The 23,903-nt window shown below is 36.9% G+C and overlaps 1 protein-coding gene across 6 annotated transcripts in view; it reads right to left on the bottom strand.

Moving 5' to 3' along the window:
• Window positions 1-23,903, bottom strand: part of LOC135207335 (uncharacterized) — a 152,478-nt gene that overhangs the window by 31,488 nt on the left and 97,087 nt on the right. For 2 of the 6 annotated variants that reach the window (XM_064239036.1, XM_064239035.1), the window contains exon 2: window positions 11,220-12,272. The exons of 3 other annotated variants lie outside the window; for them this stretch is intronic. In XM_064239036.1, the coding sequence (XP_064095106.1) occupies window positions 11,220-11,481 (262 nt within the window). In that variant the 5' untranslated portion in view covers window positions 11,482-12,272. Of the gene's footprint in view, window positions 1-11,219; window positions 12,427-23,903 lie in introns of those variants that run through there. One more of the 6 variants, XM_064239034.1, reaches the window with a different exon arrangement.

Genomic DNA, 23,903 nt, shown 5'->3' with positions numbered 1-23,903 from the left:
TTATTACATTAAAAATCCTGTATGCTGAGGAAGTTCATGAAATCCATCGTAGTTTTTTTCTTTAAAGGGAGTGTCTTCTTACAAATTCCTGCAGTTACACAAACCAAATAATTCCTGGAAGGAAAAACGAAAATTGCAAACCTCCGTCAAAAACGTTGGGCATAGTTACACAATAAAGTGCGCCGTTTATGTTAATAAAAAAAAAGAACAAAAAAAAAAAAAAAAAAAAATAGTAACACGACTAACACTGTTACTTTAAACATTTTATATAGTATATTTCTTTTCCATTTTCGACCATCATTAGGAAGTTGCAGTTTTATTTTAGTACACGCAGAAAGAATAAAAGTAGTAATACATATTCTACACTCATATTCAAAACAGTTTATACTATAATTTCAGTAACTGGTCCAAAAAACAGAATAACATTTTGGGAGAAAATGTATTCCTCCAGTAGTTTTCCAGTCGTCCTATCTGACTGACAGACAGACAGACAGACAGACCAAAAACATGACCTTATTAGCAATTTCTCTCTGGAGGAGACGACGAAAATGTAAACATCAGCAGCGACACTGAATCTTGTGTAAGCGCTTCTGACATATTTGTATTTACAGTTTAAAGACCAAGTAAACATATGATCTCATCTGATGCTTTCAAGTTCCATCAGTGCCGGAGAAAGTTTGGGACTGGAATGGACAGGGAATGTATTTAATAATAATAATAATAATAATAATAATAATAATAATAATAATAATAATATGCAGAGACTCAAGGCGATACTCAGGTCAAAACTCAACGCCGGAAATATAAAAGCCATAAACACATGGGCAGTGCCAGTAATCAGATACAGCGCAGGAATAGTGGAATGGACGAAGGCAGAACTCCGCACCATAGATAAAAAAACCAGGAAACATATGACAATACACAAAGCACTACACCCAAGAGCAAATACGGACAGACTATACATAACACGAAAGGAAGGAGGGAGAGGACTACTAAGTATAGAGGACTGCGTCAACATCGAAAACAGAGCACTGGGGCAATATCTGAAAACCAGTGAAGACGAGTGGCTAAAGAGTGCATGGGAAGAAGGACTAATAAAAGTAGACGAAGACCCAGAAATATACAGAGACAGGAGAAAGACAGACAGAACAGATAACTGGCACAACAAACCAATGCACGGACAATACATGAGACAGACTAAAGAACTAGCCAGCGATGACAATTGGCAATGGCTACAGAGGGGAGAGCTAAAGAAGGAAACTGAAGGAATGATAACAGCGGCACAAGATCAGGCCCTAAGAACCAGATATGTTCAGAGAACGATAGACGGAAATAACATCTCTCCCATATGTAGGAAGTGCAATACGAAAAATGAAACCATAAACCACATAGCAAGTGAATGCCCGGCACTTGCATAGAACCAGTACAAAAAGAGGCATGATTCAGTGGCAAAAGCCCTCCACTGTAGCCTGTGCAAGAAACATCAGCTACCTAGCAGTAATAAGTGGTACGAGCACCAACCTGAAGGAGTGATAGAAAACGATACGGCAAAGATCCTCGGGGACTATGGTATCAGAACGGATAGGGTGATACGTGCAAACAGACCAGACGTGACATTGATTGACAAAGTCAAGAAGAAAGTATCACTCATTGATGTCGCAATACCATGGGACACCAGAGTTGAAGAGAAAGAGAGGGAAAAAATGGATAAGTATCAAGATCTGAAAATAGAAATAAGAAGGATATGGGATATGCCAGAGGAAATCGTACCCATAATCATAGGAGCACTAGGCACGATCCCAAGATCCCTGAAAAGGAATCTAGAAAAACTAGAGGCTGAAGTAGCTCCGGGACTCATGCAGAAGAGTGTGAGCCTAGAAACGCACACAATAGTCAGAAAAAGTGATGGACTCCTAAGGAGGCAGGATGCAACCCGGAACCTCACACTATAAATACCACCCAGTCGAATTGGAGGACTGTGATAGAGCAAAAAAAAAAAAAAAAAAAAAAAAAAAAAAAAAAAAATAAAAAAAAAAAAAAAAAAAAAAAAAAAAAAAAAAAAAAAAAATAGACTAACGTCAGTTTTGGGTCATAATGTGCAGCTACATAGTAACCGTTCATGTGCTTCCAATTTATCATAACTTGAATTTCTATCTAAAATCTCAAGCATTTTAAGAATAATAATAATAATAATAATAATAATAATAATAATAATAATAATAATAATAATAATAATAATAATAATAATAACTTCATTATCATTCCGATACACATGCAATCTCACATGAGAAAGCTTTATAAAATCCTAGCAATTAGAGGCAGATATGACAAATCCCAAGGCATAGAGAATAAAGAAAACAATTTTAAGCGAGTCTTCTGAATTGATAATGGATAATAAGAATGAAAATATGATTACTTGCAGATAATTTATAAATATACACACACGTATATAAACACACACATAGCGCTCTCAACTTGATGATTTTACTTATTCTGGCTAAGCACATGAATTGTATCAAAGTATAACGTCACTAATCATTGGTTAGCGCTGGCAAGACAAGGCGATAATACACTGACTGCCTTACTTTCATTCATAAAGAAGATTCTCAAAAGTTGTTCTTGTTTTGAGTTTTTCCCTTCATCGAAGCCACGAAATCTATCTTCGACAATACATTTCATTTTTACTTTAGGAGAAGTCTTCTTAAGATTTTCTTTTTTACTTTTCGCATTCATACCATGAAAATCTATACACATTCCCAGGTCTTAGAGCCAAAATATGACGGAAAATGCGCAGACCTCGCCAAGAAAACAAGCTCATTCCCCGACCTCCGTCGTGTCATTTACTCGTCGTCCGGAAGTACAAGGAACTCTTTGTGAACTCTTTGTGGCGAATGACACCTTGACCTACTATATATATTGCGCCATCCATCATAATGCCTCCTCTGACAAACAAGTTAGCAAAGTGACAGAGACAGAGAGCCTCCGTCAGGCTCTGAAAACTCCTTGAGGAAATCATGACTGACGGGTAATGGGGAAAGTATTGACCATGGGCGTTCATGAGAGCGCCAACCGTCGGTCAAAAGAGCATTCATCTAGTACAAGCAACTGGGGCATTCAAATCATTTGGTATACGCAGGACAAACATGAGTAAAAATCATAAATTGAGGACGGAGATTTTAAATATACACAGAAAAGATCTAACTTCAATTCACATTAGTTATATAGTTTTGTTTGTGTATCAAGAGAGTTAAGTTAGGTATTTCTTATTTTTACCAGACCACTGAGCTGATTAACAGCTCTCCTAGGGCTGGCCCGAAGGATTAGATATTTTTACGTGGCTAGGAACCAACTGGTCACCTAGCAACGGGACCTACAGCTTATTGTGGGATCCGAACCACACTATATCGAGAAATTAATCACTATCACTAGAAATAAATTCCTCTGATTTCGCGTTGGCAGAGCCGGGAATCGAACTTCGGGCCATCGGATTGGCAGCCGAGCGCGAAAACCACTCGTCCAGCGAGGAACTGTATCAAGAGAGAATTCTCGTTGAGAGTTGAAAGCTGAAGTGCGAGTTAAAAGAAGAAATGCAATTGCAAATGACATTATCAAAAACAGAAAAAAGGGAAGTTTTTAATTATTGCTCCCAAAAGTCCTCCACAACAGCCTTGTATGTCGAAGTAAGACTGTACAGTAAACTGGTCCTGATGGGTGCCGGCGCAGCATCCGCAGGATGGATGAATTATGCACATGAAGAGGAGCCAATGAGGTTAACATCTCTTGAGCAAAGAGGACGATGACCAGGAGGAGGAGGAGGAGAGCCACATCTCCAAGATGTTCTCCAAGTATTGATGTGCTTGTTGAAGGTAGAAAAAAAAAAAAAAACCTTAATGGCCATCAAAGGAGCAAGTGGACCAATCCATCTCTTCTCTCTCGATGCATTTACTTCCTCTTTTCCTCTTTACGGTAGTGGCGTGTCACTCGGGTGGGCAACTGTTTCTATTCTATCCCATCCGTAAAAATATAAATAAGCTTTTAACTGACATCAGTGCTTCTGTCTGACAGACAAGAGTGTATCTGTGAACTTGAAAAGTATGGTAAGATGCGGATGTGTGTAGAAGGAAAAGAAAAGAGAGAGAGAGAGAGAGAGAGAGAGAGAGAGAGAGAGAGAGAGAGAGAGAGAGAGAGAGGAAGTAGTGGGCTGACCTGAAAAAGGATGGTAAGGGGATGTGTGGATGGATGGGAAGAAGAGAGGATGGATGACAAAGGGTAGGGGCGGAAAGGATGAAAAATATTAAGCTACGGAGACTCCTCTTCCCTACATACAATGAGGGATTTTATTGGACTAACTGAGGAAACTACTTATCAATCCCCTTAAACAACTTCAACCTCACAATCAGGGACCGTCAGAACATCTGCTTCAGGGCGACTTTAGTCCTTTTTTGTGCCACATAATTTGTCGATTAACTATCCAGATATGAAAAGTACTTTCGCGTTGCAAATCCCGTTTTTGTGTTTTTGTGTGTGTTTTTTTTTTTTTTTTTTTTTTTTTTTTTTTTTTTTTTTGTTCTGCAATGACCGTCTTTGTTGCTGATAAGGTACACCTTTAATAAATCTTTATTGATGAGTATTCGTCGGTATGACCATTCATGAATCGTTTTTATTTATCGCCCCGATTTAATCTTTAATACAATTGCATCTATAAAGCAAGTCAGTAAATAAATAAAAATATGACGAATGTACACGAGCCACTCTTGATAACATGAATAGAATCTTGCTATATTCAAGTATAAATAATCACGTTCTTAAGACAGTATCGGTTTATCTAAAGTGGTAGCATGAATTTCAGAAGTCACTCGCGTTTCAATTAAATGCTCTCGTAAAAATCACAAGGGCGCAGTGGAGTTTCACGAGAGCCTTTTCCTGCTCAGCACAGAAAATAATACTCTGAAAGAAATAAAATTAATACTCTTAAAGAAATTCACTGCAATCAAGTTTATTCTCAAGGGCCTTTTGGCAGATGATAAACAGTTGAAGAGAACAGAATATTTCTGTGTCCAACCCTCGTTTGTAGTCAAAACCCTTAAGCAAATAAGGGGAGTGAAGAATGCGGGAACTGTCAGCCTGTATAATCTAGATGTAACCCTGGCATTTCATTGCCCTTCCTTGATCATTATATTCATGTACCACGAGTCCCTTTGGGCATATTTAGATTCGAGCATTTCCAAGCCCAAGGCAACGTCGCTTTTAAAAGGACACCCAACAAATGTTCCGAGTGAATCCTATCGTCTTCATGAGCTGCAGAAACGCATCGTGGATGGCTGAATCAAACAGCTAAGTGGACCAGGGTCATTCTATGCGGGTTCGTAATGCACTGAGTTCACACCCTGCAAGATCCCAGGTGCATCCTTCCCTCTCTCTGATACAGGGCTTTGTATCAACTTTTCAGATGAGATCGTTCTTATACTAGTACTACAGTGCTTTGTATCAACTTTTCTGATGAGATCGTTCTAATACCTAGTACTACAGTGCTTTGTATCAACTTTTTTGATGAGATCGTTCTAATATCTAGTACTACAGTGCTTTGTATCAACTTTTTTGATGAGATCGTTCTTATGCTAGTACTACAGTGCTTTGTATCAACTTTTCAGATGAGACGTTTCTTATACGAGTTACTACCGAGGCTTTGTATCCAACTTTCCAAGATGAGGTTCGTTCTTTATGCTAGTAGTACTACAGTGCTTTTGTATCAAACTTTTCTTTTGATGAGAATTCGTTCTAACGACCTAGTTACTACCAGTGCATTGTATCAACTTTTCAGATGAGATCGTTCCTATGCTAGTACTACAGTGCTTTGTATCAACTTTTCAGATGAGATCGTTCTTATACTAGTACTACAGTGCTTTGTATCAACTTTTCAGATGAGATCGTTCTTATGCTAGTACTACAGTGCTTTGTATCAACTTTTCAGATGAGATCGTTCTTATGCTAGTACTACAGTGCTTTGTATCAACTTTTCAGATGAGATCGTTCTTATGCTAGTACTACAGTGCTTTGTATCAACTTTTCAGATGAGATCGTTCCTATGCTAGTACTACAGTGCTTTGTATCAACTTTTCAGATGAGATCGTTCTTATGCTAGTACTACAGTTGCTTTGTTTTATCAACTTTTCAGGATGAGGAGTCGTTCTTATTTGCTAGTTACTTACAGTGCCTTTTGGTAATCAACTTGTTTTCAGATGAGATCGTTCTTATACTAGTACTACAGTGCTTTGTATCAACTTTTCAGATGAGATCGTTCTTATGCTAGTACTACATCTATATTTCTTTACATGCGACGTTTTTCAAAGAGCCGTGACAATTTAACACGAACTTCCTCAGTGGCCAACGATGCTGGCTATACTAGCCGTAAAAGTAAAATGCCAAACAAACAAATGTCTGACGGAGTAAGTGAGACATACTATTTGAAAAACTAGGCTGAGACAGAAGACAAATCATTTGAAAGTGGTTGAAATCAATGAAAAAATAAACTTCAAGATTTGAGGGCTGCCTCCATTAAGGTCGCCATGCGTGACAACAGGCGAAAATTCGTTCAGGAACCTCTTGAGAGAGAGAGAGAGAGAGAGAGAGAGAGAGAGAGAGAGATTGTTTTTGATTGGGTTGGCCTTAAAAAAAACGAGTTCCTTGTATCCACACCGAATTTTTCGGTTCTTCCCCAACACAAGACTTCCAACAAGGCAGCGACTCACACCGAACCAAACGCCTCAGTGGCGTGGCCGGTATGGTCTTGACCTTCCACCTCGGTGGGCGCGAGTTCGATTCTCGGGCATTCCAGTGAGGTGTGAGAGATGTGTATCTCTGGTGATAGAAGTTCACTCTCGACGTGGTTCGGAAGTCACGTAAAGCCGTTGGTCCCGTTACTGAATAACCACTGGTTCCATGCAACGTAAAAGCACCATACAAACAAACACACCGAACCGTTTCCTTGAACATTAAAAGAGGAAGGGTTTGGATGGAGGAAGGGAGAAGAGTAGAGAAGAAGTAAAGGAGGAACAGGAGGAGGAGGCAGATGAAAGCGTGACATTTTAACGAAGTGACATCACTGAGGAGTCGACCGTTCCGTTACTTCCATGAGTGCACCCGCACCAGCGCGCGCACACAAACAGAAAGAACGCTCGCTACAGAAAGCCTCTTAAGAAATTAGTCGCTTTATTCTCGACTAAAGACAGTGTTAATAATGTAAGCAATTTCCCCAAACAAACAAAAGCAAATGTGTGTGTGAGTGTTTCACGAGAACAACTTGCACACTTTCATCGGCTAAAATTACAAAGAAAGAAAGTGGCGTCCTCTACAGCTCAGAGGCAAAGGAGGTAAAAGCAGACCCCGCGTCCGAAACGTCCTCAGCTCAGTCCCAAATTTCACCCTCTTTCTCTCGGAGACACGACCTTCTTAAAATCTCACACACACACACACACACACACACACACTGTGGACACTGTCGAGGAAGTAACTGGGGTTCTCTTCGTGTCACTTGCCCACGTCCTACAGTCCGTCTTGTGACGAAACAGCAAAATTGATCTTAAATTTAGGAAGCTGAACTCACTCGCTGAAGTTAGTGAGTGACGCAGAATAGTATATTTGTTTCTACGTTCATAAATCGAAGTGTGCCATTGCGTGTCTGTCTGATTAATCTGAGCTTTAAAACGGACGTGAAAAAAAAGTCACACAAACAACTTCCTGTAGTACCCTTGGCTTAAACAAGTCTCTAAACGATTTTACATTATTCCTCCGAGATAACATTTATGTAATACGACCAAGAAGCAATAAATACTAATGGTAATAACCGCCTGGTCTCCAGTTAACAGAAGCGGGGAATGTTACATGACATAATCGGTACAGTGTTCCAACCCCCACCCCCCACTCCCCCCGCCCCACCAGACCGACCCCACTCCACCCACCCACCCCCCAGCCCCGCTATGACATCACTCACAGAAACAAAATCGAGCCAAGGTCGAAAGCCCTTACCATCCATTATACCCTGCTCCCTCTTCGCTGCTGAGTGCTCTACCTCCGATGATGTTGAGGGTTTCTACCTTAAAATCATTCTACAGAGAGAGAGAGAGAGAGAGAGAGAGAGAGAGAGAGAGAGAGAGAACTTCTATGGACAAAGCTCAGTTCAAGATTAAAATTTAGACGAAATGTATTAATATTATACAGATTTATTCTGATAACTGAGATGTAGTTGACAGGTTTTACATGAAATTTATTAATAAAATTACAGATTTATTCTAATAACCCAAATAAAATTGCCACATTTTTACACGAATTGTATGAACAGAATTACAAAGATTTATTCTGATAACCTAAACAAAAGTTCCATGCTTTTTTCTAGTGTCCAAAACAATATCTAATTTCAACACCCGAAAGTTAGACCCATTCTACGATTCAGAGGATGATTGAACTGAATTCATAATATTAAGTGAGACAGAATTACTTCAGGGGCCATTCACATCATTCTGCTCTTTCACAGAATCTCTTACCACTGATGGTTTAATAGTCCAACAGAAAATATGCACGAATATTTCAAACTGTCATTGCGTTCGTGAGCATTTCTAATTCCTGTACGACGTTAAAAAATATCACATACACGTGTACACACACACACACACACACACACACACACACACACACACATATATATATATATATATTATTAATATATATATTATATATATATATCCTTTTGAGTACGAATTTATTTATATATATATATATATATATATATATATATATATATATATATATATAAATGTAAATCGTACTCAAAAGGATATAAATTTTACAGGAACTTGTAAATGATGAACAAAATGTTTAAATTTCTCGAGTTCCTGTAAAAGTGTCATATCCTCTTCAGTATGATTTTCTTGCTTCTTTAAATAAACTTGGATTTTTGCGTTAGTTTTTCCGCGCGTTGACCTCATATTTTGGCAGTTTTTTTTTAAGTTTTATATTTATCTGACATCGATGGTCGTTTCGAAAACGAAAAGTCATCCTGTTAACGTTACATAAACATTCTAAAATATATTCCTCGCAATGATGACGCATTCGGAGGATTTTAAGAGAGGACAAAGAAACCAATATTCCGGATGCTTAAAAAAATCTTAAATGAAAAGACCAACATCGATTACATGTGTGCGTATATATATATATGTGTGTGTACGTATATATATATATATATATATAATATATATAAATATAAATACAAATAAATATTTTAAACAAATAAAAATATATATATACAGACACACACACACACACACACACACACATATATATATATATATATATATATATATAAATATATATATATATATATCCAAACGTGTGTGTGTGTGTATGTGAGAGAGAGAGAGGAGAGAGAGAGAGAGAGAGAGAGAGCCAGCCGAGGAAGACATGAACGTGAGGAAGGCAGAACACTCCATAAATATTTTCTTATCCTCCTCTCTTTAACCCTTGTGGGCGTCATCGACCATGTTTTAAAGGATAACTTATACAGCCCCCTATCACCAAACTACCCATCTGCCCCTCTTAGGACTAACAGGATGAGGAGAAGGATGTACAAACAAGGGTACCACTGTGTCTGAACGCACAATAGTGTGTATGTATATATAAATATTACAACAACATATATATAATATAATATATATATATATATATATATATATATATATATATATATATAATATATAATATATATATATATATATATATATATATATATATATATATATATATATATATCACACACACACACACACACACACACACACACACACACATATATATATATATATATATATATATATATAATATATATATATATATATACATATAAACTATTGCAAAAACCAACATGCGCATGAAACTTAATCGCGGTATATTTTCAGGCATTAAATACTTAAATACAAGGTCATATACCTGCTCCTAATTGCGCCACAAGATCATGAGAATAAACTTTAGGAGAATTACGTGACTTTTACAATGACGGCAACACACTTTTACTCCTATTCAAGAAAAACACTATTAATACTTTACGTAAAAAAAACTTGTTATGATGAGATTATAGCAAACTAAGCGCTAATGACCGTGCAAGTAAAATATATCGTTTGCGTTATATGAGAGAGAGAGAGAGAGAGAGAGAGAGAGAGAGAGAGAGAGAGAGAGAGATATGCGAGTTGATCCAAAGATGGCAGATCATTAAATGACGGACAGAAAGCCAGACCTTGACATTTGAGAATTCTAAGGAGGAATGCCTGTGATCCCAGCAACCATGACCTTCCGTCCTCCGCTCCCGGAGTTCCATGGCAAGCAAGCAGGCAAGCTAGGGTGAAACTCCCGCCCTTATTCGCACTATTTCCATCCCTAGGGACTCTAACGAAAGCAATCTGTTCTTTGTTGTTCTTGGTGGGTTGCTGTCAATCAATTTCCTCCGGTCCCTTTTACATGAGCTTCCGCTGTCAGTCATTGTGCTGGCTTTGAAGATAATCACAAACACCTTATCTCTGAATTTATGAAGATAATCATAACACTCCCAGTTACTTTTAACTCCATAATACTTCTGAAAACGATTATATTTACATGGCAAAAAAAAAAAAAAAAAAAAAAAAAAACAAAAAAAAAAAAAAAAAAAAAAAAAAAAAAAAAAAAAAGGCGAAGACACACTGAGTATTTTCAAAAAACCTCACGGCCACTCAAGTATATCACTGCCTCCCATCCCTCTATCATATCTAATGGGCTTTTCAAGATACTAAGAGTGTGTTTATTCTGCTGCTTGGCATTTCAAGACAGTTTTAAAAGGCGTGTTTACCTTCGAACCACACTGCTCCCATCCCCCCGTGAGTTCTCTGATGCATGACCCATTCAGTGTACTAACCTTGGTGTTCCACAAACCGTAATTATGCAGGCTGACTGTGTGGCTTTTTCATTATTATTTATTATATTCAAAAGATGGACCCATTTATTCATGTGGAAAAAAGCCCACATGGGCCACTGACTTGAAATTCAAACTAATACGGCGTTCATTAGAATTTAGCAAAACGGAAGGTAACGGGAGATGTAGAAAGAAGAGATCACTTACGTGAAATTTCTAAGCAAATCTACAGACAGAAAATCACTGCTAAAACCAATACAATAAAAGAAGAAATGATTATAATCCTTACTGATGCGATGTGGTCGTCGACGGCGCTGTCTGGGAGGCGTGATCTCTTGGACGCCCGACGACCCGCTGATGCTTGATGCAACAGACGAAGAGGAACACGTCGACGATGCTGATGACGAAGACGACGACGACGACGAGGTCGTCTCCCCAGCGCTGCCGGAGCAGACGGACTTCGAGGAGGACAGCGGCGGGGCAGAGATGGGTATCTGCCGCTGCCGCAACTGTCGGCCTTTCCTCCGAGCGACTGTGCATTTGGTAGACATGGCGAAAAATGAGGAGAGATTCGGAAGCGGCAGGATTACGGGTAATTGGGAAGCGAACGGAAATGTTCTCTTCCTTATTTCTTTCAAGCAACGACGATTTCCAGACTTTTCTTTCGACGCAGGAATGTGATATTGGAGACTGTCTCACCTCGAATTGGTACTATTCTGCAAATACTTTTAAGGGACGATTTCCAGTTTTGTCCTCGAACACGCAAATGTAATATTTGGGATTGTCTTCAATGCCACGAATTACTGCTATCCCTTATATACTCTTACGAGACAACCTCCTCTTATAGTTACTGATTTATTCAATGGTTCCAACTTTCGCAATTAAAACACCGTCTCAGACTTTCCAACCACAAAATTCACAAGAGAAGAGTCGCATGAACTTTCTCTTTCTCTCTCTCTATCGGCCAAGAAGAAGAGGCAGGCCCAGGGGAGGGGAGGGGAGACACGGTAACGTTGTCTCCTATTATATACACACTGACAGACTCACTCCCTGCCTGCGTGGGCACGAGCTACTACTTCCTTCCCCTCGCTCTCCCTTTCTCTCGTCTTACGACGGAGGCCAGAGGGGTATTTCACACTCGCACACGCGCGCACAGAAAGCGACAGAAATCTTCGAACACTTCTTTGTTTTCTGCTATCAATTCAAAGGATTGCCGGCGAGTGAAATCTTCACGTCAACTGAAGGCCACCATCGCTAGTGTTGGGATCTTGTACACTTCAGATGAAAACGTTTTCTTCAACCTAATCCATGGTTAGGGTTTGTTTTTCTTTCTGTTTCAGCCCTAAACAAACAAAACCAGAAATACTCATTAAGCACAAAGGGCACTTGTTTATAAACAAAGACACGTGGTGGAAGAGAAAAGATGTCGATACTGAGACATTATGGAGTGTCAACGTATCGGAAGAGCGCCTTTTAAACTGGCACCGGAGAGAGAGGTAGATGAGTTTATATACGCTGAGGCAAGTGGTGTGCCGCTGTTGCCACACTTCTCACACAGGGGGTTGGAAAGGGGAGTTAAAACGATGGGGAAAATGGTACACGTGGCAACGCAGCGTAATCACTCCACAGGACCTGAATCACATTTGAAATATGAGATACACAGTGACAACCCAACAAAACCCACCTAGCCCTTCGGCCCCCTCACAGATGGCCTTTGAAACCTGACGTGAAATTGAAACCAGATATTAAAAGAAAGGCAGCCTGCTTCCCTACTCTCTCTCTCTCTCTCTCCTGCAACTAACTGTCTCATTTCTTCCACTTTATTACTCCTTATGAAAATGAGATTTCTTCATATTCAATATTTCACTACATACTTGATGTCCTCGTTTCCAACTACCTCAGTCATTTTAAAGACTAGGAATGTCATTTTCCAGAAACTGCGATGATTGCACCGTGGTTCAGTCACAAGGCAATAATGCAAATGTTCCTACCACTACGAAGGTTGATTTAAGTAATTAACTCAATTCCATAAAAAACACGGCTGACATCTAAATGCCTTTGAAACCTTCAGCAAATGAATTTAGATAGATGGGTGGGGCTTCTAATTTCAATGAGATTTACTCTATCTTACGTGACTCAAAAAAATAATAAAATAAAAACTATAAATTAACATTTTGTTGAAACAAAATTGTGCCATAAGCTGGAATTTCTTACTAAAATGTCTTGAGCTATACATCTAACACCTATTCGAGTTATTTCTACATACCATAAATTCGTGTTTCTTATTTCAAGAAAGGAATAAGGCTTTATGATATAACACTTCCTGGAGATAAAATACGAAACCTTGGATATTTATTAACAACAACGGTTTAAATAATTAATCTACACTGAAAATGCCCTATTATACAGTCTTTTTTTTTCCCACAAATCTGAAGCCATACAAAACAACACGTTTCTAACACTGCTAATATTATTTCTGCTGGTGACTTTACCTTACTGATTTGACTGAATGATTCTATAATAACTTGCGTAACACTAATATAGTTATCAAAAAGATTATTTCTCAAATTTTATATATATATATATATATATATATATATATATATATTTATATATATATATATATATATATATATATATATATATATATATAGATATATATATACACACACACAAGCACAACTTGGAAAATTTTTAATTCCAACTGGCTTTTGAGTATTTAAATCCGGATTTTCAGAAAGATTTTCCCAATCTTTAGTCTTTACGAAATAACGACATAGGTAGGTACAGTTGCAATGCTATATTACGCTCACATTCAAATTATTGCATGAAAAGGACTTGCAAGGCTGAATATTGCGCAGACTATTGTACACTCGGTATCATGGCCGCCACCACAACACGTTTATTACCCTCATTACGTAATGCTACCAGAATTACAATTGCTCGCTTCTGATCTTCAATATCAACTAGTATTAGCTTATGTAATTCAAAATACAATTCATAGCGATAAGTTTGTTCCATACTCTCAAAGAAATAAAGTGGATCTAAATAGTTGTTGAAATGAAAAGATCTAACAAAATCCATAGAAATAAAAGTGATGTCATTATGGCTTATGATTCAATAGACGTTCACATAGACCTTCTGATGCCTCCAGACCCCCAATGAATTGCCCAATATGGTTCCATACCCCCTTTGCTTATGAACACTTACGTATTATTTGTTGACAATATAACTTAATACATTTTGTTTAAAACATACTTTATGTATGAATAGCTAGGAATAGAACATACAAGAATATAGTTTTATATAGTTAATTATTTATAAAATGTAACCATGTACACATTGACACATTAAATTTAAATATATACAAATATCTAGACACCAAGTCCCATACCCCCAGCATGTGGTTCCGGGTATGGATACTCCCTGTTAAGAACCCCTGACATAGACACTAAAATAAAGAAACTCCATTGGAATAAAGCCTATTGTAATAACCACCTAAAAAGCAGATGTGAAGAAGTTGATCTACAAAAAAAAAGTCCCTTATGGAGAAAATCACACGAATCAAGGCGCCCAAAAAATTTCATTGAATCAAGTGTAGAATTTAAAAAGACACTGAAATACAGCTGATTTCAAACGAGCGTTACAATTAGCAAGTGGGAAAAATGTGATCGTAAAAGTTGCTCAGAAAACCATTAGAAGACGGAGTGAGACTCCATGAATCAGAGATGTGTCAGCCACAGAGCGGGAGTTTACGACATGATAGAATTATATGCTACTGGCAAAACTCACCTTCATACTTGGTTACTAACAGTTTACCTTTATCTATCTCTCAAAAAATTATTCCAGTTGGTCCAGAGACCACTTTTCCACATATAAACAATGAACTCAAGCCAAAGAAACCTCCCTCATCAATAACGATAACAGTAACTAGAAGCAGCAGTCAGAGATAGCAAACCTCCGTCAAATTACTCATGCATATATGTTTTCTCTCAGGAGTACAAGATGTTATCTGCATAATTATCCGATAATTACAGCTTTCACGTCTTCCACAAAAGGCAGGAAACTGCTCAATGTTTTAATGACACACCAACAACAGTGACAATATTCAAAGCTATATAAAGTTTGGGATCCAGAACTATACTTTACTCCATATCACAGCCTACACGGCTGCTCCACGAAATTTAGATATTTTTTGAAAATATAAAATCTGATAACTGACGCTGTTAACGGATATGAGATAACAAGGCAATATATAACCTCCTTAAAAGTGGTAACAAATAATAGTGTGAAAAAGCAACAATCTTTGCAGCGATAACAAAACAGTAGGTGTAACGCGGAAGCTCCAACCTTGATATCTCATTACACGAGTCTACGCCTCAAGAAACTGAGAAGGCTGCTTAGTCATAAGTTGAAATGAATGAACAAATAAACCAGTCAATCCACTTACTGGGAAGGAGCACCAATGAATTTAACATGTCTTCGTTCTGATCCAAAACTCTCCGGACATAAAAGATAGAAAAACTGGGGACAGTTTCTTTTGCTAGAATATGAAACGTCTTAACCCTATTCAGATTTTTTTTCTTTCATCCAGCATTTTACAACTTGAATACAGGTTACGGGGAAGCAAATCCCAAGCCCCAGGTGATATATCTACACTGCCCAGTCACAAATATGCTGTTATATTTCCCGTACCCTCTGCATAGGCAAAAGGGGTTATTGAGACGACCCACGAAAGAGACTGCTCTTGTGCTATTTGGAGAACATTTCCTCCCACCAAGGGATCCATAGTTCTCCGCTACACGGTGATTTTATGTCCCAGCTTACTGGCACTTCCTGACAGAGCATTGTCCTGGTAGTAATGGTTGCTATTACTGCAGTTGGTAATTTTTATGTTGATTAGCTTCAAATACAAATTGAGCGAATGAAGCGCTGCTTTCTTTTAAAGTAATCATCTTTTCGGGGGAAAAAGTATTGACAACTAATACACGCGCAACCATATATAGAAGAATACCTACACAGATCACTGTTACTGTAAAAAAAAAAAAAGCGACAGCAATGCTTAGGCAATATAAAAAGATTTACTAATTTTCAGAAACTTGCAAAGACCTTTTGAAGATTCCTTCTGTTACCTAAACATAATTTGATTTACTTTGGGGGAAACCTGAGCAGGGAAAAAGAACAAACAATAAGAACTAATTAGGCACTGTGGAGAGACCACAGTTGTACAGACGACGTCTTTAAAATTAAAATCATCATAGTAATTGAAGCAACGGGTTATGCATCACCCTCGGTAAAGTCGAGGTTCTTTCTATAAATCAAAGGAAATGTGCACTATTGGAAAATGCAAAACAATACAAGTAAGTGCCTAAATCACAAAAAGACAAAATGAAAAAACTCTGTGTGCAATACTGACGGACCTGATTTGTCTAAGACACCACATTTCTTTAAAAAATTGCATAACGTAATGTCTAAAATGACCATGAAGACGAAAATAAGAAAATATCATTATTCCTGCGATGGCAACAAGATCAATGACTAAAATTATTCCCCAATAGAAAAGTTTTCACATAAATTCTCAAAAAATGTTCAAAGTCTAACTGGATGAGCTCTGGCAAAGGAAACAGAAGGGAAACAATTATATACAACGCCGAGGGGGGGGGGGGGGGGGGGGGGGCGGTTATCCCAGGGACAGAAAGTCGTGGTCCACAAATATACCGATGACGGGAGATGGTATACAATGTGTGCAATTGACCAAGTAACAACAACGCCACACACACACCCCCCCAACCACAAGACAGCCCCCTCAACATACACAACCCCAAAGAGAGCAGACGTCTAGGTGCTAAAACGTATTTTGCAGTAATGTCCAACTGAATTATCCTAACACTTTTCCCAGCAGCTCATTCACTCAGTAATATGAAACAGAAGCTATACAAGACGAGAGAGGAAGCCTCTTTCTGTTTTCAAGGGAGTTCTTTCTTAGTTTCCGGAATACAGACTTGCATCACTTCTAAGAAAGACACTCGACAATTTGGCCACATGGAATCATCCTGATACGACCGAAAAAAGCCAGTAGGGCCTTGCAATCATCTCGTGTTGGGCTGCTCATTTCGTAAGTGAGGCGCGCATGCGCACATAACGCATTGGTCCACAATCTCGAAGTGAAGCTTACTCTATAAAACGCGCATTTTCTCCTTCAGTCTCTCCCTCTGCGCAGATTAAGAAAATAATTGGTAAATATGAAAAATGACTAATAAAGTTTACAGTGCATCTCTCTCTCTCTCTCTCTCTCTCTCTCTCTCTCTCTCTCTCCTCTTCGTCTCTCGTCTCTCTCTCTCTCTCTATATATATATAAATATATATTATCTATATAATATATATATATATATATATATATATATATACATAATATATATATAATATTATATAATATATTATGCTATATATATATTAATATATGTATATATATATACATAAAAGTATGTACATAAATATATAGTTATATATCTATAAATTATATATATATATATATATATATATATATATATATATATATATATATATATATATATATAATATATATATGTGTGTGTGTGTGTGTGTGTGTATAACTGAATCACGAAAGTTAGGAACGTGATAAAGAAAAATCCATAAATAAAGATATATGCCACGAAGGAAAATAAACGACGGAGTACCGCGAGACCTTTCGGCGTTAAACGTCCTTTACTAAGCAGACGTTTAACGTCGAAAGGTCTCGCGGATACTCCGTCGTTTATTTTCCTTCGTGGCATATATCTATATATATATATATATATATATATATATATATATATATATCACAATTTTCACCTTTCACATACCCCTCTTCTTTCCGACCACCAAAACAAGATTTCATCGAGGCAAAATCTACTAATGGTTGGCCATCATCTGTGCTCGACCTTTGAAGCATAAAGCTGACAGAATGAGTAGTAAAGACACATATACATCTACGTATCAATGTAAGGTATACTCTTAATAGAGAGTTCAATGCCTTGAAGTAAAATAAGACAGATATGACGTACGATCCCAGACTGACCCTTCCCTTTCTAGGGAATGAATTTGAGAAGAGGTTGTGATCTCCATACGTTTGCCCAGCGGTTATAGTGATGGCATCTGGCACTTCATGGTCAAGGGATTATGTACCGACTACATTTACATCTGTTCACGCTCCAACCCCCTTACCACCCAACCCCTTCTCTCTCTCTCTCTCTCTCTCTCTCTCTCTCTCTCTCTCTCTCTCTATATATATATATATATATATATATATATATATATATATATATATATATATATATATATATATATATATATATACTATAATCAATATTATTATTATGTTCAGTAGAGATGAACAGTACTCGTATGAACAACCCACAGGAGCTTTTGACTTGAACTTAGTCAAGCTTACAAAGCACACAATGTTCGTTAGAAAGAAGTAACAGAAGGGATTGCGAAATGCAGAAAAAAAACAAAAAGATCATCTGTTATTAAAAATAAAACTATATATATATCTATAATATATACTATATATAATATATATATATATTCATATGATATGTAACATACATCCATACAATTAATGATAATATAAGATTTTATTGCCTTTATCTAGTTTTCCCATTCATGAAAAAGTTTCTGTGATCGCTGGATGATGTTAATGGAAAATCATCCATGCTAAGTATATCCGTGAAAACACACCTGCTGTGAATCATAAATATAATTCATTCAAACATATTTTATAAGTATAATCTTCAAGCGGTAAACGAACAAAACTTTACATACCCGTCACTGATAACTAAAACTTTAACATGGCTGTAAGACAATTCTACCTTTTTAGTTTATCGTGAATTTAATCCACAAAGAGTTCCTCGTTAGATGAGTGGGTTAAGTGCTCGCCTACCGATTCGGTAGTCCTAGCTCGATTCCCCACTCTGCCAACGTGGAATCAGAGTAATTTATTTCTGGTGATTAGAAATTAATTTCTCGAAATACTGTGGTTCGAATTCCACAATAAGCGGTAGGTCCCGTTACTAGGTAACCAATTGATTCCCAGCCACGTAAAAATATCTAATCCTTCGGGGCAGCACTAGGAGAGCTGTTAATCCGTTTAGTGGTCTGGTTAAACTAATATATACCCGGCCCGTACCAAGTTTTTTTTTTATGGGGAGGGTCGTTTTCCCAAAACTGGAATAAATGTCATTGCATATATAGGTATATACAAGATGAAATACTTGAAAATATGGACTTCCAGATTTTTTTTTTTTTTTTAGGGGGGGGGGGGTCGACACCCCCTCCCCTTCGGTACAGGCCTATGTACTTAATCGACAAGGGCGTCTGAAGCCTTTCACTTCTCTTTCTGAAAATTAGCTATACCCGACAATGAGTGTAATTTTTATCATGTCTTGGGATTTGGAGTTTTACATAAATTTTCCTGCTCTCTGCCACGTGGATATGGAACCGCTTTTGCTTTACTACTACCAAATGGCATCATTAGTGGCCTTATGCTGTGTTTAAGAAAGATTATGGTTGCCCTTTTACTCTTTTCCTTCGAGCGGAGCAAAGACAGCGACGTTATGAATTTATCTACTTACAGTTAAATGGTTTAAATACAAATACGGTCACACACAAAACACGCATATATATATATATATATATATATATATATATATATATAATATATATATATGTGTGTGTGGCCGAGTTGGAATGTCACTGAAGTCCTGATTTCTCCTCTGCCCGCTGGTTCGAATACACGAGAGGACGAAATTATTATCAACTAATAAAATTCACCTTCGGTTAACATATATGAAAATATATTAACTCCGAGGTAAAGCGAAATGGATATTGAAGGACATTTGTATCTTAATGCATGTATATGAATCACGGTGATGTGATCATAATCTATATATATATATATATATATATATATATATATATATATATATATATATATATATATATATATAATCCAACCTAACACAACCATACCAAGCTACTGAGTGGTGGTAATTGCATTATATATATATATAGTATATATATATATCTAAATATATATTATATATATATATATATATCATAACATACGCCTGTTTACGACAAATAATGATACAAAAGACTAATAATGCTTGCTTACAAGAGTAGCATCTCCGTGCAAAGCTCATATTGAGAAATGTAAGGTTGCCCAAATAAAATCTTCCATCTGGAAAAGAAACATCCAGTTTAATTGCGAATCAAATGAACCCTTCGGACTGTGATGAACATTACGGAAAATAAGGAAAATATCTGGGAGATCTGTGCGTAACGTGAAGGATAATATTCCCACGTAGTACAGGACGGTCCGAAAATCTTGTCACCCCTACCCAAAAGTGCCAACAATAGAGGTACAAGTATTGCAATAACAAAATACATATCCTGGATTCACTTTATTCACTGTAAGAACAACAGAACGAAATAAGAACACTGGAACAATAGAAGAACAAGTAATATAGTAATAGAGAAGATGTACTGGATTCAGTTTATTTGCTTTCAGACATCTGAAATATAAAAAAAAAATTAAACCATATCAGGACAAAAAATCGTGAAAAATAAAATAATATTTAGGGTTAACAAGAACAAACTGAATCCAGGATATGCATTTTGTATGACTGCAATACTTGTACCTCTATTGTTGGTACTTTTTGGTAGGGGTAACGAGACTTTCGGACCACCCTGTACAATCCCTGCATAGACCACTGAGATTTGGGTTAATAATAATGATTAAAATTCCCTCCCGCGAGTGCTACTTCGTGTCTATTGCTGCCATTTTGTTACTCCCGCAATATGCATGGGTTGCAAAACTAATTTAAATGTAAATTTAATATTTTCTTACAGAACCAATTTATTTACCATCAGCAAATCCAATTTACCGATTCCTTTAGCTATTGTGTATTTAGTGTTTATTCAGTTAAACAATTCATTTGGCTAAAATAATTGTTTATTGCTTACTTCGTCAGTTATAATATATATATATATACTATAATATATATATATATATATATATATATATATAGGCTAAAATAATTGTTTATTGCTTACTTCGTCAGTTTATAATATATATATATATATATATATATATAAATATATATATATAATATATATATATATATATATATTACATTTGTGGTGTGCGTGCGTGTGGTGCGTTTCTAACCTAAGGTACGAATTTCACATAATGAGATTTCTTTCCATAAATAATCATCTCTACTCCACAATATTTTGTAGAGGATGATTATACTTCTTATTTAACAAAAGAGCGGCTAAAAAAAACTTATAGGCAAATACGGGAATTTCCTTGCACTTCCTTTCAAGCACTTTTTTTTCGATATGAGTCTCCTGAATATAAAATTTAGGCCAAATGCCAAGCACGAGGACCTACGAGGTCATTTAGCGCCGAAACTGAAATTGACCGTAAAAGGTTTGAAAGGTAGAACAGGAAGAAACCTCATAGCAGTTGCACTATGAATCAGTCGCCAGAAGATGGAAGAAAGAGAATATGAAAGGAGGTATAGTAAAAGGAACGAAAGGAGTTGTAGGTAGGGACCGAAGGCGAGCTGCAAAGAACCTCAAGTAATGCCTACAGTGCAGCATGAGGTGCACTGAGGGCACTCCCATTAACCCTATCTTGTTCAATGTGAAATATGCAAACCATGCTTTGTCATTTAACAACAATACTGGGTATTTCGTTGACGTCTAAAACCACAGCGTTGCATCAGTCCTTTCGAGGAGAAGATGGTCAGCCCCCAGGAGGCCTAACCTTTAAGCAAAATTGTCCTCTGCCTTCACGGACCTGCATAAGGATTTACGTCAAGCCCCTAAGGGTGAGGCGCAGTGCCCTTCTGAGGGATAAAAACAAGTATAGGATACACATTCAGGATTTCCTCAAGTTTCAAGCGTGCTCTTATCATTGACCGGAAGCTCGGTGAGACTGGCAAATATCAGAGTGAATTAAGAATCTCATTTGGAACCGCACTGTCGTCGGGATGCCGACATTCCTACGGGAATTGCCAAAGACATTCACTTCTTGACAGGAACCACACCAACATTAAAAACGTGACTACTTCTATTATTATTATTATTATTATTATTATTATTATTATTATTATTATTATTATTATTATTATTATTATTATTATTATTATTATTATTATTATACTTAGGAAGCAGACCCTCTCTCAAGCATGCTTCGTTAAACGTAATGGCTACCTCAGCAGCGTTACACCTGTAGAGATTCTTCTTTATTTTTCGAATAGCGGCTTCTTCCGTACAACTATGGTCATTATCAAATACAGGTTCAAGATCGATGTATATATTTCAGCTTATACAGATAAACTATGATATCATAGTCACCAAACTCATTTGTGGTCTCTCTCTCTCTCTCTCTCTCTCTCTCTCTCTCTCTCTCTCTCTCTCTCTCTCTCTCTCTCGTTTTCTTATAGCGAGCTTTCGTCTGGAGCTGCCAGACATCCTCTAGGCTAGGAAGCTGAGGGTGGACTACTTCAGGAGCGGTGTCCGTCCTCCTTACATTTGGGGTCGTCAGCATTATTATTACATCATTATTCAGAAGATGAAGCCTAACCATATGGAACGAGCCCACAAAGGCTACTAACTTAAAATTCAAACTTCCAAAAAATACGGTAGTCATTGGGAAGTAGTAAGTTGAGGTAAAGGGAAATGCAGAGAAAATATCTCACTTATCAAAAAAGAAAAAGAAATTAATAAATAGAAAAAATATATTGAAATGCAGCAATTCGAAGGAAAAATCGTTTCCATTAGGTTAAAGTTTTACATAACTGCCTCGAGTATCTGTGCCTCTAAAAGGGACAGCTGGCTTTTCTCACACGTCACATTGAGTTATTTAGGGCGTTTTCGTCTCTGCACCATCCATGGCCCTCATATGCTTCCTAATTGTTTTTACTCTAATAAAGATCTACTTAAGCTTCACCAAATCTTCACGATTTTTAATACGATTTTTCTTTATTAAAATTCTGCATACACACACACACACATACACACACACACACACACACACACACACACACACACACACACACACACACACACACACACACACACACACACATATATATATATATATATATATATATATATATATATATATATATATATATATATATATAATTTAATCACAATACCCTCCTAATGACCTGATTTCTATATTTTTGGGATCAGCAAAGTATTCTAATATTAACGATTTCCCTTTTCTAATGAATGCGTGGGTTCGAATCCAACTCGGATAAGGACAGTGTCTTCTTTCATTTTGCATTTTGGATTCAAGGGTTTTATTGGAAAACACGCGCGCGCACACACACACATACAAAGATTAGGAGTGTGAAGTTAACAAGAAATGAAGAGGTCACAGAGTCTAATAAAATTTCAGCATATGGTTGTAGTTGATGTGAAGATTATACATCTTGATATATAAAACTTTATTTGGATCCAGTCATATCTCACTGAAGGACCCTGCGATAAGTGAGACTATATTCCTTTTTGAATGGTCTGCGTTAGTTTTCATAATATAGGTTACTCACTTTGCAGTCAGTTTACAGTTGAAAATTTTTCATTTCCATCATTACGTAACAAAAGCAGGTACCGATTATGGACGGCATTTTGCAAAATAAAAATATCCTATACTTAATGCAAAATATAATTTCCCACAATAAGCCAATCGAATATAATTTTTGTCATGATACAAAAAATTCGATAAATTGCTATTCCTACCATAGAACAACAAAGTACATTACAACTTTCATGATATAGGTATACCACATATTATTTAAAATTAGTTTTATTTTTATATAACTAATTATTTTAATTTACAGCATGGGCTAAGTCAACAGGACAGTTTTACACTACGTAATTTTTCGTCAAATAA

The sequence above is a fragment of the Macrobrachium nipponense genome, chromosome 32 (genome assembly GCF_015104395.2).
Source record: "Macrobrachium nipponense isolate FS-2020 chromosome 32, ASM1510439v2, whole genome shotgun sequence".
NCBI classification, from domain to species: domain Eukaryota; kingdom Metazoa; phylum Arthropoda; class Malacostraca; order Decapoda; family Palaemonidae; genus Macrobrachium; species Macrobrachium nipponense.
Note: the sequence above shows the minus strand (reverse complement) of the source record. Positions and strands in the feature narration are given on the sequence as shown.